This window comes from Apiospora hydei (assembly GCF_038363865.1).
Source record: "Apiospora hydei strain CBS 114990 chromosome Unknown utg000010l_segment0_segment0, whole genome shotgun sequence".
Classification (NCBI taxonomy): domain Eukaryota; kingdom Fungi; phylum Ascomycota; class Sordariomycetes; order Amphisphaeriales; family Apiosporaceae; genus Apiospora; species Apiospora hydei.
In genome coordinates this window covers 1,842,303-1,857,553 of record NW_027117369.1, presented here as the reverse complement: position 1 = coordinate 1,857,553, position 15,251 = coordinate 1,842,303, and the positions used below count along the sequence as shown (strand labels likewise).

General features: G+C 55.4%; 6 protein-coding genes across 6 annotated transcripts; 2 read left to right on the top strand and 4 right to left on the bottom strand.

The window, feature by feature from the left end:
• Nucleotides 1-415: 415 nt before the first annotated feature.
• On the top strand, nucleotides 416-1,895 carry PG997_014776 (uncharacterized protein; the record flags this gene model as incomplete). Its single annotated transcript, XM_066819090.1, has 3 exons — nucleotides 416-456; nucleotides 543-1,159; nucleotides 1,225-1,895. The coding sequence occupies 3 exons, from the start codon at nucleotides 416-418 to the stop codon at nucleotides 1,893-1,895; spliced, it is 1,329 nt and encodes a 442-aa protein (XP_066661278.1).
• Nucleotides 1,896-2,245: 350 nt separating this feature from the next.
• On the top strand, nucleotides 2,246-4,129 carry PG997_014775 (uncharacterized protein; the record flags this gene model as incomplete). The annotated part of the gene is made up of 3 exons (XM_066819089.1): nucleotides 2,246-2,290; nucleotides 3,279-3,676; nucleotides 3,790-4,129. The coding sequence occupies 3 exons, from the start codon at nucleotides 2,246-2,248 to the stop codon at nucleotides 4,127-4,129; spliced, it is 783 nt and encodes a 260-aa protein (XP_066661277.1).
• A 417-nt stretch (nucleotides 4,130-4,546) lies between these two features.
• Nucleotides 4,547-7,309, bottom strand: PG997_014774 (uncharacterized protein; the record flags this gene model as incomplete). Its single annotated transcript, XM_066819088.1, has 1 exon — nucleotides 4,547-7,309. One exon carries the CDS (start codon nucleotides 7,307-7,309, stop codon nucleotides 4,547-4,549), a length of 2,763 nt encoding a protein of 920 aa, XP_066661276.1.
• Nucleotides 7,310-8,335: 1,026 nt separating this feature from the next.
• Nucleotides 8,336-9,917, bottom strand: PG997_014773 (Glycoside hydrolase- family 43; the record flags this gene model as incomplete). The annotated part of the gene is made up of 2 exons (XM_066819087.1): nucleotides 8,336-9,586; nucleotides 9,621-9,917. 2 exons carry the CDS (start codon nucleotides 9,915-9,917, stop codon nucleotides 8,336-8,338), a joined length of 1,548 nt encoding a protein of 515 aa, XP_066661275.1.
• A 922-nt stretch (nucleotides 9,918-10,839) lies between these two features.
• On the bottom strand, nucleotides 10,840-12,512 carry PG997_014772 (uncharacterized protein; the record flags this gene model as incomplete). Its single annotated transcript, XM_066819086.1, has 2 exons — nucleotides 10,840-11,872; nucleotides 11,950-12,512. 2 exons carry the CDS (start codon nucleotides 12,510-12,512, stop codon nucleotides 10,840-10,842), a joined length of 1,596 nt encoding a protein of 531 aa, XP_066661274.1.
• A 1,083-nt stretch (nucleotides 12,513-13,595) lies between these two features.
• On the bottom strand, nucleotides 13,596-14,608 carry PG997_014771 (uncharacterized protein; the record flags this gene model as incomplete). Its single annotated transcript, XM_066819085.1, has 2 exons — nucleotides 13,596-14,540; nucleotides 14,597-14,608. The coding sequence occupies 2 exons, from the start codon at nucleotides 14,606-14,608 to the stop codon at nucleotides 13,596-13,598; spliced, it is 957 nt and encodes a 318-aa protein (XP_066661273.1).
• Between the last annotated feature and the right edge of the window lie 643 nt (nucleotides 14,609-15,251).

Genomic DNA, 15,251 nt, shown 5'->3' with positions numbered 1-15,251 from the left:
GACGGTAAACCGGTTTTAGCATCTGCTAGCGACCAGTCACCAAGCACCACAATTACCACTTGGATGATGGATCAATCAGCCTGGGCACTGCGTACTGGGTGTTTGTTTTCCTGACGCATATGCGTTCATACGTCTTCATGCAATGACCTCATGGTTGCAACATGAGCTTGAGCTTGCAGCTGAGAGCTAGTGACCCCGCTACATCCGCGGGCTGTCCCCCCACACCACAGCGATGGACCGGCATATATAAAGATGGTGTCTTGGCAATCTAGGAACAGACACTTGCAATACCAGATCTATTTACCTACTCTTATCATCTTCACGTTACTATATCCATACATACATAATATAATACTACCTCGTACCTATCTTAGACCTGAGACACATTAGCCCAAGATGGTCCACCAGCACGGCGATGAGCATGAGATCCCTCACCACCACCGGATGCACAGGCAAGTCTCACGTCATCGTCCTCAATCTCTCCGAGGATGGTGGGAACAGCATCATCTCCTTGGTCACTTTTGCTAACAAAGAACCAACAGACCCGGCGGCTGGATGCCGGCCGACCACCGCGTGCACCGCGACTGGCTCGCCAAGCAGATCAAGCACGTCGAGGGCCACGGCGACAAGAAGCCGAAGCTGATCCCGGTGCTGCAGGAGTTCAAGGACATGATCGAGGGCAACCCGCGCTTCTACATGTACTTCTCGCAGATGTGGGAGGAGGTGCCCCACAAGCACCCCTACGACAAGGACCCCACCGGCCAGGCCCAGATCCGCGACTACGAGCACATGCTCGACATGCTCAACCACGTCTTCACCAAGGCCCCCGAGTGGACCGACGCCGCGTACGGCGTCGGCATGGTCGGCGTGCCCATGGTCGGCATTTTTGATTACGCCATGGCGACCCCCAGCGGCCACGCCGCCTTCCTGGACCCGGACGTTAACAGGATGCTCAAGAAGATCCTCAACGAGTGGGGCAAGTTCCTCCAGACGCCCGCCTCCGCCGAGGTTCTGAACGCCGAGAGCGGCTGGTTCGGGAAGCACGCCCGGACGGACCTGATGCAGGTCGCCAACGCGCCCCTGAAGACGTCGCACACGTTCGAGGACATGTACATCTGCGACCCGGCCAAGGAGCACTTTGGCTACAAGTCTTGGGATGGTAAGTAAAGCAGTGAAGAGACTATTGAGACATGAGAGAGCTTCCTGGCTAATTGACCCTAATAGACTTCTTCACGCGCGAGCTGCGCGAAGGCGTCCGCCCCATCGCCTCGCCCGAAGACGACAACGTCGTCGCCAACGCGTGTGAGTCGAAAGTGTACAACGTGGCGCGGTCCGCCAAGATCCGGGACCGGTTCTGGATCAAGGGCCAGCCGTACTCGGTGGGGGACATGCTGGCGCACGACCCGCTGTCAGCCCAGTTCGACGGCTGCACCGTGTACCAGGCGTTCCTGTCGGCGCTGTCGTACCACCGGTGGCACGCGCCCGTGTCGGGCACGGTGAAGCGGTGCTTCGTGCAGGACGGGACCTACTTCAGCGAGCCGCTGCTCGAGAACCAGGACGGGCAGCAGTACGAGATCGACAGCCGCGGCATCTCGATGGCGCAGGGCTACCTGACGGCGCTCGCGACGCGCGCCGTCATCTTCATCGAGGCCGACAACCCGGCCATTGGCCTCATGGCCTTCATCGGCATCGGCATGGACGAGGTCAGCACGTGCGACATCACCGTCAAGGAGGGCCAGCACATCAAGAAGGGCGAGCAGACGGGCATGTTCCACTTTGGCGGCTCGTCGCACTGCCTGCTGTTCCGCAAGGGCGTCAAGGTCGACGACTTCCCCGACGTGGACCGCTCGGAGAACGTGCCGGTGCGCAGCAAGGTGGCCGTCGTGCACGCATGAGAAGCACGTGTGGTAATTGATACAGATATAATTGAGCAGCGAAATGTATCCATCAAAAAGTATGCACCTAATTTCTAAGAAAACAATGGAATGATATTTGGTATGCTTCTAGCGATCGCGATTACTGAACACTCATTCCTCGTAGTACCTGCTAGTGATTATGATTGGTGTTGTAACGGAACTCAAGGAAAGTAACAACATAAGCCCCACGTCTCTGGTGCTTCTAGAATGTTGTGACATCTCGTATCTGACTCAATTGATTGCCAGGCTTTTGGGTGCTACGACTTGGCCATTCTGCTGATCGCCAACGGGCCGAACCTATCGTTTTCCAGGCTAAGCGGGGGCCACCAATGATCGCCCTGCCCCCCGCGACTCAGACATTGAACTGTGAGCAGGTACTTGATGTGTGAGGTAGTCAATCTGGGAAGGGCACTAGAATACTACGGGTCGCCAGAGTAACGTTGGCAGGCGACACGAAGCTGCTGCTCAAAATAGCTTCCAGAGTGACCTGAGCTTGGTATGTAATTGGTCAAAAGGAAGGGACAAGAGTCCTAACGGTAGGGACACCCAGAGCAAACTACAGCCTCTCTGTACGAGTCCGTTCTGCCCAGGCATGTTTCGTTCAGTGCGACGACGAATCTGACAGAGACAGGACCTGCAGCTCCCATCCACTGGCAGGCGGGGCTCTCTTGCGGGATGGCGCAGCAGCCCGTCGGTTCGCCTAGCCGTCGCTAGCTTCTTGGGGGATCATCTCCATGCGAATGGGACCCGCGATAATAAAAGCATGGGGCCACTCCTTCGGGGAGATGGTCCTCCTGCTGCTGCCATTTTGCGCTCGCTTCTCGCAGTTCCTTCCTGCAGACCACATTCGTTCAACTCCAATTGGCATTCTGGGGGAAGGAGGGGATGATCCGGTGTCGACAAAGATGCGACACCACCGAGTCTGTCATCAATAAGCCTCCTATTGCGCATTACGCCGCCAACCCAATCCAACAGCCCGCACGACCCACTGAGGCCCCGTCGCCTTTCTGGATGAGCGCCGATTGACTTAGTCGCAGCTTTTCCGCAGTCGCGGTCCCTCCAATAAGACCCAGTAGGAGGATAGAGACGCACACCTCAGCCGCGAGCACGCTGCTAAGATATCCCCTTGCTACGATACTTACACGCCTCCTCCCAACCGGTCATCCTCCGTCTGGGAACCCCACGCGCCGCCAGCCATGTCGGCCGGCCGCGCAAACCACCCCGAGCCGCCCCCTCCGGCGCCGCCAGCTTCCTCGAGCATGAATTCTATTTCCTCCCTAAGCCTCGGCCGCCGCCACTGCCGCCACCCCAACCACAGCCCCCTCGCACACCCCCGTAATAATTAACCTCCCCCCGCGCGAGACCCTCCCCGACCTCCCCCAAATCGGCACCGACGCCGCCTGGGTCATCGTCAAGATCGTCCTCCGGTCCCTCTGCCTCCTCCTCGGCCTCCTCCTCGCCGCCTTCGCCCTCTGGACGCTGGCCCACTACGACGCGGCCCGCGACGACGCCACCATTCTCGCCCTCGCCGAGACCGCCCTGCCCATCGGCCTGCTCGCCGCCGTCTGGAACGGCGCCGAGTTCGCCACCATGTGCGCCCGCCGCAGCCGGCACAAGGGCATCTCCGCCAAGGCCCACGTCGCGCTCGAGCTGCTGCTCTGGATGCTCGGCGTCGCCGGCAGCGTCACCCAGGCCTTTGCGGGCTACTCCATGTACGTCACGAGCGGGGCCTCGACCGTGTCGTGCTTCGCGGTATTAGGGTACGTCTCCCTTCTCCCCCACCTCATTGGTAGCGGTAAATCTACGTATAAAGCGAAGATGCTACGAGGAAGAGAGGCAATTACGCTGACATTTTTCATCCTCCCCAAAACAGAGTTCTCGAGTTCGGTCTCTTCGTCCGGTCTTGCCTCGAAGTAGACCGGCGGAAAAAGGACCGGCGCATCCAGCAGCTCGTCATTGCCCTGCAGATGCAGCAACAGCAGCACCAATTGATGCCGCAGCAGCAGCAGCAGCAACAGCAGTACAACAACAATATAGCATCACCACTAGCCGAGTCTACCACATGGGGACCGGCAGCGCCAGCCTCAACGTCCGACTATGATCGCGAGCTGAACACCAAGTACCAAGGCCCCATGCCAGAGCCACTGTATGATCCGAGAGACCTTCAAAAGGTTCTGATCATAGACCCGCGACTGCGGGGGATAGTGAATTAATACATTGCAAATTTAACAAATGATTTTTGATTGATACTAGGACGTGATTGCTCTTCCGGGCCACTTATCCATCCTCTTCGTGGAGGTAAACTTGATAAATCACTCCTCGCTAATGTCCCCCTCAACGTAGCTCTTGCCAAGTAACCATCCAGGATAACATAAATAGTAGTTAACCATGGGATAATCCATGTCCAATAGCAAGGCATAACCATAAATCAACTGTCCCTGCTTCAGTTCCTCAATATCCATAGGCTGGCAATAAGGAAAGACGCCGCCTTCCAAACCAGCGCTGGGCTAAAACGCCATGCTGACAGAACGAGAAAAGAAAAAAACCAACCAACCAACCAACAATAACAAGCAATATGAAACCGCTTCAAGTAGCCTGCCTGACCCTCCTATGCTTCGAGATTGACAGACTCATCGAACCCCAAACAGCCCCCGGAGCTCCTGCAAACTCAACCGCGTAATTCCGCGAGCCCCCTCCTCGCTGAGCGCCGCCCCCACGAGCCGCCGCTTCTTCTCCTGCAGCTCGAGGATGCGGTCCTCGATGGTGCCGGCCACCAGCACGCGGTGCACCGTGACCTCGCGCTCCTGCCCGATGCGGTGCGCCCGGTCGACGGCCTGGTCCTCGACAAATGGGTTCCAGAACGGCTCCAGCACCACCACCTGGCTCGCCGCCGTGAGGTTCAGACCTGCGTTACCGGCCGTCAGGCTCACCAGGAGCACGCGCGTGCCGATGTTTTTGCTGCCTCCAGCACGGTTGTTTCCCAGGGTGGCGGAGACGGGTTGTCGGGTGAACTGCTTGACCGCGTCGTTTCGCGCATCGGGCCGCATCGACCCATCGTACCGCGCATACGTGAACTTGCCGTCGTGCAGGGGCACCTCCAGCAGATCCAAAAACGATGTCCACAGGCTGAAAACAAGAATCTTCTCGTTGGGCTTCTCGTCGCGGAGGCGCCGCAGCAGATCCATGGTGGCGTCGATCTTGGCGCTCGAGACCCAGTCCCGGCGCAGCCGCTGCAGGTAGGCGGCCTTGGCGGTCGCGTTGCGCTGGCTCTCGCGCTTGAGGTCTGCGAGCGTGATAACCTTATTCTTCTCCTTGTAGCTCCCGTCGTTCTTCTTGGTCCGTTTAGCTGACCTCGGCTGTGAAGTGGGGGATGATGGTGATGGGGAGCCTTCCGCCTTCAAGGGCCTCTTCGGGGTGCGAGATCGTGCCGCTGCTTCGCTCCCTGCAGCTGTGGTGGGGTCAGAGAGCTTGCCCCTGTTGATCATGATGGCTCGTCCTCTGGCGAGGAACGAATCGGCCTTGTCCATGAAGTCCTCGAGGTCTTTTAAGGGATCTGTTTCGGCCCCGGCTGATGCATCTTCCTGTTTGACATTCTCTCCCTGAGGTCCCCGCGAAGGCACAACACTCACAGCCGACAAGGAGGATGCCGCCTCTTCAGTCTTGACGATCGGCTTCTTGGATTCTTGAATCCCTTCCTGCTTCACTTCTTGCTTCACGTGGCGGCCTCCCGCTATTCTTTCTCTTTTCACATGCCGATCTGGTGTACCATCCTCGTCTTCGGTTTCCGAATCGCAAGTCGCCGAGTCTTCCCCGCCCCGGTCGATCTTGGCCACGCCTGCACCATGGGCTCGCACGAAGTAAGTGTAGCAAACGACTCTGTCAGGAAGAATCTCCGTCGTGCAGCCATCATGGGGGCACCTAGTATCTGACCCGCCTGGCACGCCCTCGTCCCGTCCCTCCAGGACGCTAACCTGCATCACGGCCGTGAAACACTGGCAGCAAATGTGGTGGCCGCAGGGGGCGATGATCATTGGGTCCATTGTCAGATCATCGCAGATGGGGCACTGAAAGGACGGTTGGGCGCATACTCGCTCCACCACATCAGGACTCAGGTCAAGCGCGAGTTCGATCATACCATCAGAATCCAGCTCAGCGCCGTCGGGAATTCCAAAATTTCTGATGAGGTGCGGGTGGCTGCAGACCTGGCGCAGGCGGAGGATAAGCACCAAGACGAACATGTAGTTCTTCTTCTTAGACTGTGATCTGTTATAATTCTCAAACTTTTTGCGATGCTCCTCTTCCAGGTCGTTATAGAATTTTGCCTGGTCCTCGTTGAATTTAGCCTTGATCTCGACAACATGCTTGGCAGGCAAGTTCAAGATCTGCTTGCCATCCAGTATGCTGTGCTTGGAACGTCGTAGGGTAAAACGCCAAATCAGAGCCCGGAGTCGGCTCATTGCTTCGCTGTGCTCATCGTCATCCCACTTCCTGACAGGCCTATCGATATCTTGGCTGAACTCGTCCCACCAACGGTACGGTTCGATTCGAAGAAATCGAATCAGAGAGTATATCTCCGACGTATTGTTCATGAAGGGGGTACCGGTCATGCAAATCCTGTACGTGGCCTTGATCTTACATACGGCCTCCGACGCAGTGGATTTTCGGTTCTTGATGTTGTGGGCCTCGTCAAGGATAATTCTATGAAACATGGCGTCAGGAGCCAACAATCCATGCAAGCGCTTTCGCCGAAACTCCTGGCCAACGGTGCCGTAGGTTGTAAGCACCACATCGTACTTCATGAGCTCGGCGGCCGTCATGCCTTTCTTGTCCGGGCCATGGTAGATGAAGGTTTCGAGCCGGTAATGCTTTTCGACCTTGTGGCGGATCTCGGAGTCCCATTGCTTCAGCAGCGCAAGGGGCGCCACGATCAGGGTGGTTTTGCGGGAGTCGAGGCTCGATTGATGGGCTAGGATGAGTGCCAGAGCTTGGATGGTCTTGCCTAGTCCCATGGTGTCGGCAAGAAGAGCACCCTTCCTTATACTCTTCTCCTCGTTGACCAACCAAGTGAGCCCGACCCTCTGGTGTTCCAACAACACGCATTTCATCTGCATCGGCGTATCGAGTCGCTGCGCGGGGGCGATCTCGTGCTCGGGCACGGATAGGAGGTTTTGAAGGTTCGCGCGCACGTTTGCCTGTGACTGCGCAGGGTCGCGATAGACCATGTCTTCGGGATCTCTACCCTGCGAAGCCAAATAGCTTCCCCAGGCAATGTCATCGTCGGAGTGTGGGGTTGTGGCCGAGAGTCTCGCGATGGCTGCTGCGATGTGAGAGCTGGCCGAGGAGGAGGGTGGTGGTGTTGAGGTGCCGTGGTTCTCGTCGCCGAGAGGCCCCATAATGGCGGGCTGTGATGGTTGCGATCGAGGTGTTGGGGTACGGGACAGCCTTGAAGAGGTCGAAGATTCGGGCTTTAATTGGCGGCCACGCCCAGGTTCAGACTGTGAGTCAGAAGAAGCTTCCCGGTTAGTCTTCAGGTTTCACTGCTTGCCAATAAAAAAAGTATGTATACCAGGCTCAGCGAAAAGCTTCTAGTACCTTCGCCATCTGGTTCATAGATGCAGGTGTCGCATTGATCAAAGGCAGATGTCGCTGATGCCGCGGGGTCACGCCTTCGGTTGGGGATTGCGAAGAGGGGGCGCGGGAAGTGTTCATGTTTGATTGAGTGCCGGTTTCCAAGTGGTGATGCTTGGCGAAGTGACCTGTCGCATCGTCGCAAGGCAGCCGTCCAAGAATCACACGTTCTTTGCACAGGTTTTCTTGCCCCCAGGCAAACTGATAGCAAAGAACGATGCACACTTGTCGCCTTCCCTGGATTTCGAGTTCCGCAGTAGCCGGTGTTTGTTTCGTTTCTCTCCTGCAGTCTCCAAATGGATGGTGTAAGTGGAAGGAGAGGTACAGAGAGCTTGCGAAGAATTATGTCATTTAGTGGAGGCAGGCCTTGACACGAAACGCGCCGTGCAGACCAAAGATCTCTCTGTCACGAGATCAGGTGACCTAGGCCCGGCAACTTCCTTGTGTGTAGTGTGTGACACAATCCAATTCAAATGGCTTCAATTGGCAACAGTATCGAGAATATAAGCACATGTAGGTGGTAGATGGCGGGTGGAAAGTCACGAAGTTCATCCAGTGATTCTTGTCATTTCTTTTATCTCCGTTTCAAATCGCTAGGTGGCCACACTGACAGCGTATGCTTTACACCCCTAGAGCATTGTCGCTAAGCACAGAAGCATTAGTGATTTAGGTGACTGACAGCCGAAAGTTAGCGCAATGACTGCAACCACGCAACCAGGTTTAAAATGCTGCATAATGATATTCAACTAATACAACTCGTCCAGAATCGCCTCAACTAGGTTCACTTCTACTTATGTAGGCTTATCCACAGAGACATTCCCAAACACGCCCTTCGCGGCATGAACCGCGACACCATTGGCTCCCGATGTGTAAGTTGGATCCGTAGCCGTGATCAACGCAGTGTCAGTATTGCCCAAGTAGACCTTGATCTCGCTCCCTATCGCCGTGACTGTCATGGCATAGTTCGAAGCCGCCTGGAGCCGAGAAACTGACCCCTCGCCGAGCGTCGTCATCGTGCCGTTGTTCCCACCATACTTGCCCAGTACCACGTAGCCCGCCGCCGAGATGCCTGCGTAGTACCCATTGAACACAGCCGGCCCGGTCAAGGAAAACCCCGATGCACCACCATTACTTTCCCCCAGATTCGTGGCACGGAACACGAGCCCCACGTCGCTGCGCTCGCGCGTCCCATCCGAGACGGCGACTGTCGCATTCATCACGAGGTCGGTGAAGTTGGTATCCAGCATCGCCAGCCCGTCGCCCTTGCAGACGCCCACAAGTTGCTGCCCCGCCACCGTCCAATTATCCACCTTGTCGCCGTAGAACTTCCATCCGATAGCCTTGCCGTCCGCAAAGTTATCATGCACCAGCATTTGGACGGGCGCAATCGTGCCATCCTCGTTGAAGTACATGCGGTCGTACGCAAGGACGCGGTGGTCCCGGCCCGTCTCGCTGAGCGGGCGGCGGTGATAGACGATATAATAGATATCCGCCTCGGGCACGTGGATGACGCCGTGGTGGCCGCTGCCCGTCGCGACGGCGTCGTCTTGCTGGAGGATCTTGGCCTTGCGATCAAAGGGACCCAGAGGCGAGTCGGCCATGGCGTACGAGACACTGTAGTCCGGGCCACCCCAGCCGCCTTCGGACCACATGAAGTAGTACGTGCCGTTTCGCTTCATCATCTGTGACCCCTCGGTGTAGTTCTCGGGTGTGATCTCCTTGTACTGGGCGGCGGCGGTGCCATTTCCGCTGCTGTTGCCGCCGTCGAGCTGCCCGATTGAGATCATGTCCTCGTTGAGCTTGGCCACGTTGGCGTGGCTGTGGCCGCCATAGTAGATGTAGGCCTGCCCGTCGTCGTCGATGAAGACGTCCTGATCGATGGGTTGCGCGCCGTTGTAGTAATGCCCGATGAGGGGCGCGCCGATGGCATCAACATAAGGCCCCTCTGGCCGGTCGGCCACCGCGACGCCGATGCCGCCAACCTTGGTGCCCTCGGCATCCTCATCCTCCTGGATGTCGTTGGCGCCAAAGTAGAGGTAGTACTTCCCGTTGCGCGCGATGGGCGCGGGGGCCCACGGCCTCGGTGGCCCACTTGACGTCCTTGGTCGTCAGGATGTTGGGGTGCTTCGTCCAGTTGACCAGGTCCGGGCTGGAGAAGGCGTCCAGGTAGGTCTGCTCGGCGTAGGCGTACGACGAGGTCGGGAAGACCCAGTACTGCCCCTCGTAGAACTCGGTGTCCGGGTCGGCGTACCAGCCAGACACGAAGGGGTTCCCTGCGGGCGCGGTCAGGTAGTCAGGCACAAGCCCGGCCTGTTGCTGGCGGGATAAGCCGGGCGTGTGGCCAACAGCGGCCAGGATCATTTGCGGGAGCATCCTTCACTGAGAGAAGCCAATGTACAACGAGATAGGTACGATTCCTATTAGCGCTACTGGTTTCCGTTGTACACTCCTTTTCCTTCAAGGCAAAGTGTGGGGTATCTGACCGAGGAGTTTCCGACCAAGTTGCGGGGTTAGTTGGCGGAGCCAATCTGTGAGATCAGTTTCTGGGTGGTCATCCACAAGCAAGAACCTTGGAAGAGAAAAAGGTGGCGGATAGGCGGTGCCTTATGAGCTGACCGATTAGCGGGAGACGATTCTGACCGACGGCTGTAAGTTGCAGGCGCTGTGAATGTCCATGACGACCACGCGACGTTGTCTTCATGAATGCGACGTTGAACCAGCTGATCCACCCGATCTGCAATTGCCCCATTCTACCCCGGAAACTGATGCGGTCATGGGCCAATGGTGTCTCAAAATGTCTCGCCAATGACGTCGCGGGGAACCCAGTGTCGGATAGGCAAGGGAGGAAGGAAATAGGCGATTCCATGCTTCCCTGGGAATTGTGCTATCAGCTGTGCAGTTGCGGATGCTGAAGTGCCAATTCGGCAACCGTCAAAGTACTTACCTAACGACCAAACGACATCAGTGAGCCCGCCCATGGCAGCAGCCATCTTCTATCGACTCGGGCCGCCTCTCTCCTGGGCGCATCCACATTCTTCGGTTCAGTCCACGCTAACGGAGTTTACTCAACCTTATTCCAACCGTAACGACAAGCCTGCATAGAATAAGTAGACCGGTATCTCATCAATCAATGCATTATTCACTTATGTACTTCCTAGCAACGTTACTACAATAATGGCACTCGCCGTTGCCAGCCACCAACTATTCCATCGTTTACCCCACTAACATCAACAAATCCGTCGCAATAGCTAAGTAAGTATTCGTGTTGCTGCCCTTTTCAAACCACCCTTTCCCATTAATACCGCTCGTGCTTTTCATCCTGTCTCATCTCCTTCAGGGTTGTATTTGTGGCAACATTGGGGAAGTCGTGTTCCTCCGTCCAGTTCCATCTGGTGAGCGAGGTATAGCATCTCATATGATCTTTCTTGTATGCGATGTATTTGATGGCCAACGGGTAGCGGCACTGGTGCACCTCGACAACACTTTCCCACTGGTCGTTCGCGTTCTCGCTGAGTTTGAAACCCCAGGTGCTGCCTAATCTCAACTTTGGCGATGAGAGGTTGTACAAATCCCTGGTGTATAGGATATAAGCACAGTGGCGGTCGCCGCAATTCCATACTCTCATGACCGCCAGCCGCGGCATGTTCTTTGCCGCATCGGCAGCAATACAGACAAGGTTGTTGTGGTCGCCGTCCCTGCGCAGCGCGTCAGAAGTCAGAACCAGCTTCTCCAGCTTGGCCCAGCGCATCTCGTCGCTCGGGAGTATAAGCGGAGGCTCGGGCGGGAACTGCTCAGGGTTCCAGAAGGACCGGAAGAAGTCCATCGCGTCCGTGACGAAGCAGAGATTCAGGGTCGTGACGGCGTCGGCTTGGCTGGAAGACACGGCCGCTTGGTATCCCACAACTGGGTCAGGTGTTGGCAAAGAGGTTCTTGCATACCGGTAATCGTGGCTCAAATACGCTTCGAAGCTTTTGAAGATGGTGACGTTCTGGAGCTTCTCGTGGCCGGATAGACATCGAAACAGCTCACAGTAGCCTTCGTCCTGGAGCTCGCAATCTACCTCGGTCATGCCGTGCCAAGGCTCGTATGTGAAGGAGCGCAGGTTTGGCATGGCATCAAGAATCACGTTGATGCCACCTCCGGCGGCGAAGGTGCGGAAGAACTGACGGCGCAGGATGAAGGCGTCAAACTTCTTTACGGCGGCGAACTTGGCTACTTTCATGGTCGAACAGAGACCACTTCCTACCACCCTGTCTTTCGACGCCCGTGTTGGCTCATAGTACCCAATTTGCGGCCCATTCATTTCAAGGAACCACTCCTCTTCCGCCCTATCGATTCTTGTCGTTAGTCTTTCGAAACTCCAAGATACTGGAACAAGCAGCCAAGAGGCTGGAATATCACTTACCAAGCAGGGATAGGCTCCGTGTCACCCTCGTGGTCTCTCGGATTATTTGGGCGGAAATGAAACAACGTATTGTTCGCATAGTACTGCATTCTTTCAAACCGCGCCTGGAAATCACTGGGCGAATGGGCGCTGATCTCGAACACGCATTCCTGGTCTGGGTTTGCGGGCCAGCGCGATACGATTGAAAACAGCTTGCGGGTGGCCTTGTTGAAGATCGTGTCACTAACCTTAACCTCCTTCTTGGTCTCAGGCTTGTCGGCATTGGCGCCAAAGTAACGTGGCAGTTCGAGGCGCAGATGAATGTGACGAACAGCCTCCACTCGCCGCGGGTGCGGGCTGACCATGGTCTGAAGCTGGGCAACATGGTACTGTTGCAAGGTCAAGGACTGGAAGGTGATACTTTCGAAGTATTTTTGCCACTCTTTGTTGACGGTGGCCAAGGGTGCAACACGCAGGTTTGCTGCATTCTCACTCAGGTTCTGAGATGCCAAATGGCCGAAGATCTGGAGTTTGATCTCCGGAGACAGCGCCTCCCACAATTTGGGCAAGACTTCCATTTCCATGGTGCTCTCTGCTGTGGTGTTGGGATGGGAAGTTGGAAGGTGATGTTGGAAAGGGAAGTTGGAAGGTGTTATTGGAAAGGGAAATGGAAGGGGAAATGGAAGGAAAAGTTGAAGTAATGGGAAATCAACTTGGAAGGCAAGTCGACGTGTTTGGGGGATGTTTATTTATTTTACGGGTCTGGTGAAATAATATTTGGTTAGTGGGTTGGGCCCGGCACGCCCTTGTACGGAGGTGGTGTTGGAAGGCAGCACAAGCTCCGGATGGTGCTAGAAGGGGTGCCTCCCGGGACCGGTGGGGCTTCTCGGGGAAGGGGTGCCCGGAAGGAGGGGCGTCACGTAAGCGGAAGGTAATAACAGCAACAACGGTGGGGTTCAAGAGACTGAACCTCAAAAAGACTGCGGATGGGATGGTAGCAGTGGCCTTCCAACTTGTCGTTCAATATATTGATTGTGCGGCCATCAACAGGGACAGACGAAAAGGAGGTAATCGATATTATATTCTTGAAAGCATGAGATCTCTTCTGGTTCGAAACATTGGTGACTATTGACGAACTACGGAAGTTCAAATATAAAGAGGTTCCTTTCCGAGATATGAAATATGCCAGAATACGTCCCCGCTACAGGGTAACCTCGTGCCATTGTCTCAGCGACTGTGCCACTGCTCCTTGACTCGCTTCTGCGGCTTGCAGCTGTCCGTCACCACACCAGCCTCGGGATAGGTACTGGAAAGGAGCCAAGCTACGTTTTGATGCTTGTCCCAGTCCATGCAGAATATATACCAGAAGCAAGTTAGCGAGTGGTGATATATTTACAAGATGGAAAATGCAATGGGGCGGCGGCGTAGTACAACCTATGGACACATCTCAGGCGAACGAGGGATTATTCCTGCCAGTCCGAATGGACGGCTCAAGTCGGTTGGGACTTTGGATGGAAGTGTGGCCTTTTTATCCCAAGGTTGGAGCCTTTCGTACATATATCTAACTGCATAAGGCTTGCTCGCATCAAACACTTGACCAGCAGACAACATACAGAAGCAGCACGAGCATGTAACAATTTCTACTACCTAGACTTCCATGTTCTATGCTACCGCTTGGTGTACTCCTCTGCGTAATCTCTTAGACTGGGCAGCGCCAAAGTAAAGAGCGCATGCGAGGCGCAGACACTGAAGAATACCCCAGTGGCCAGGAGGTCGGATATGTAATAGGTCGGCCACAACACCGTCCACCTCTCAGGGCTATGAACGAACAACTGATACTTGAAGAACCAAATGCAGTATCCGAGAACCAGTAGTCCAGTGTAGCTGTTGCTGAAGTGGTAGGCCGTGAGGGCCGGGAGGAACGGAAGTAACAGCAGAGTCATGACAGCGAACCAGTCAAACCTTTGCCACCATTGACCACTTTTATTGGAAGTGTCATCGCCGGGACCAGTGCCTCTGCACCAGCACATCAGTGCGTACAACCAGTTGCTCTTGTGTCGTTTTGACTCTTTGGCGATGGCGGGCTCTGGCTCTAACTCTGACTCTAGCTCTGAGCCCTTTGAGGTATGCTTAGGTCGGGTATTCGTTAACAGATCGGCATCTCGAAGGATCCGCTGGACGCCCGTCTCGAACCGCCTGCATCTCGTCATGAGCTCGTAGTAGTCATGTACGAGAGGGTCGTCCGCGTTGGATTCCCAAGTATTCCGGCTTGCAAACTCTGCGTGCATGGCTTTGACTTTCTCCTCGAAGCTCCTTACATTGTTGACCAGTCTCGTCCGTTCCTCCCTCAAGTCTTCAAAACTCTTCTTGTACTCTCCAGTCTTCGTTATATGTTTTTTCTTAGCCTCGGCGGTTTTGATCTGACGATTTGGATAACTTCGAAATCTCTGATCTTGGTCGGGGACGAGGCTCGGGTTCGCGGCGCATAGCTGGTCTATGGTTGGCTTGAATTCGGCGAGGCGGTTGAGGTAGTACGCGCAGCTTTCCTCCACTCTTTTGAACCATTCCTCCCTTTCTTGCCATAAGGACGACCTTGGCTCGGGTAACAAGAACTGTATCTAGTGTAAGTCCAACTCCATGGGCGTCTCGCGTGCTGGGGGCAACTCACAAGCGGTTTCATCTTTGGCGGAGAGAATGCGAAATCCAGCAGGATACCTATCAATCGTCGGCGGCTTGTTGTAAGTGTTATCTCAGGCCTGGCTGTGACTGAAATCGGATTTGCGGTAGTTTTTCTTTACCATATTGCAAGATCGGCGGCAAACCTACGCTGTGTGCTCATCCGAGCTTCGCTGCTGCAAGAGATGGAGAGGCCTCGAAGTCTGTGGCGGTTTCTGTCAATAGGATCACCCTCAAAGTGACAAAGAACTGCAATCGCGATTGTTGCTAAATCGGTTGCATAACAAAGCAGCTAAGTCCGAGCGTCCGCAAGAGGAACAAAGACTCACCCAGGTTCCAGTGGAAGACAATTATGAGTGAGTGAGTAATCGGGAACAACCTGTCTACAGTTGTCACAATGATTTCGCAGTGACCAAATTTCACACGCCGTGAATTTCGGCCCGTGCTCTCCCCAATCATCTGTGTAAAGTCTCTCTACCAGATGGCCCGTCTGCTCGATGACGACCAACATGGCAGATGGCCTGCTCAGAACTTTTAGGCCTTGCAGAAGCCGTGAAATCTTTTCGCCGGGGATGGTTCACGGGGCTTGATGTAAGTAGGCATTGAACTGGTGCCATGGTCTTAGATATATAGGAACGACCATGATC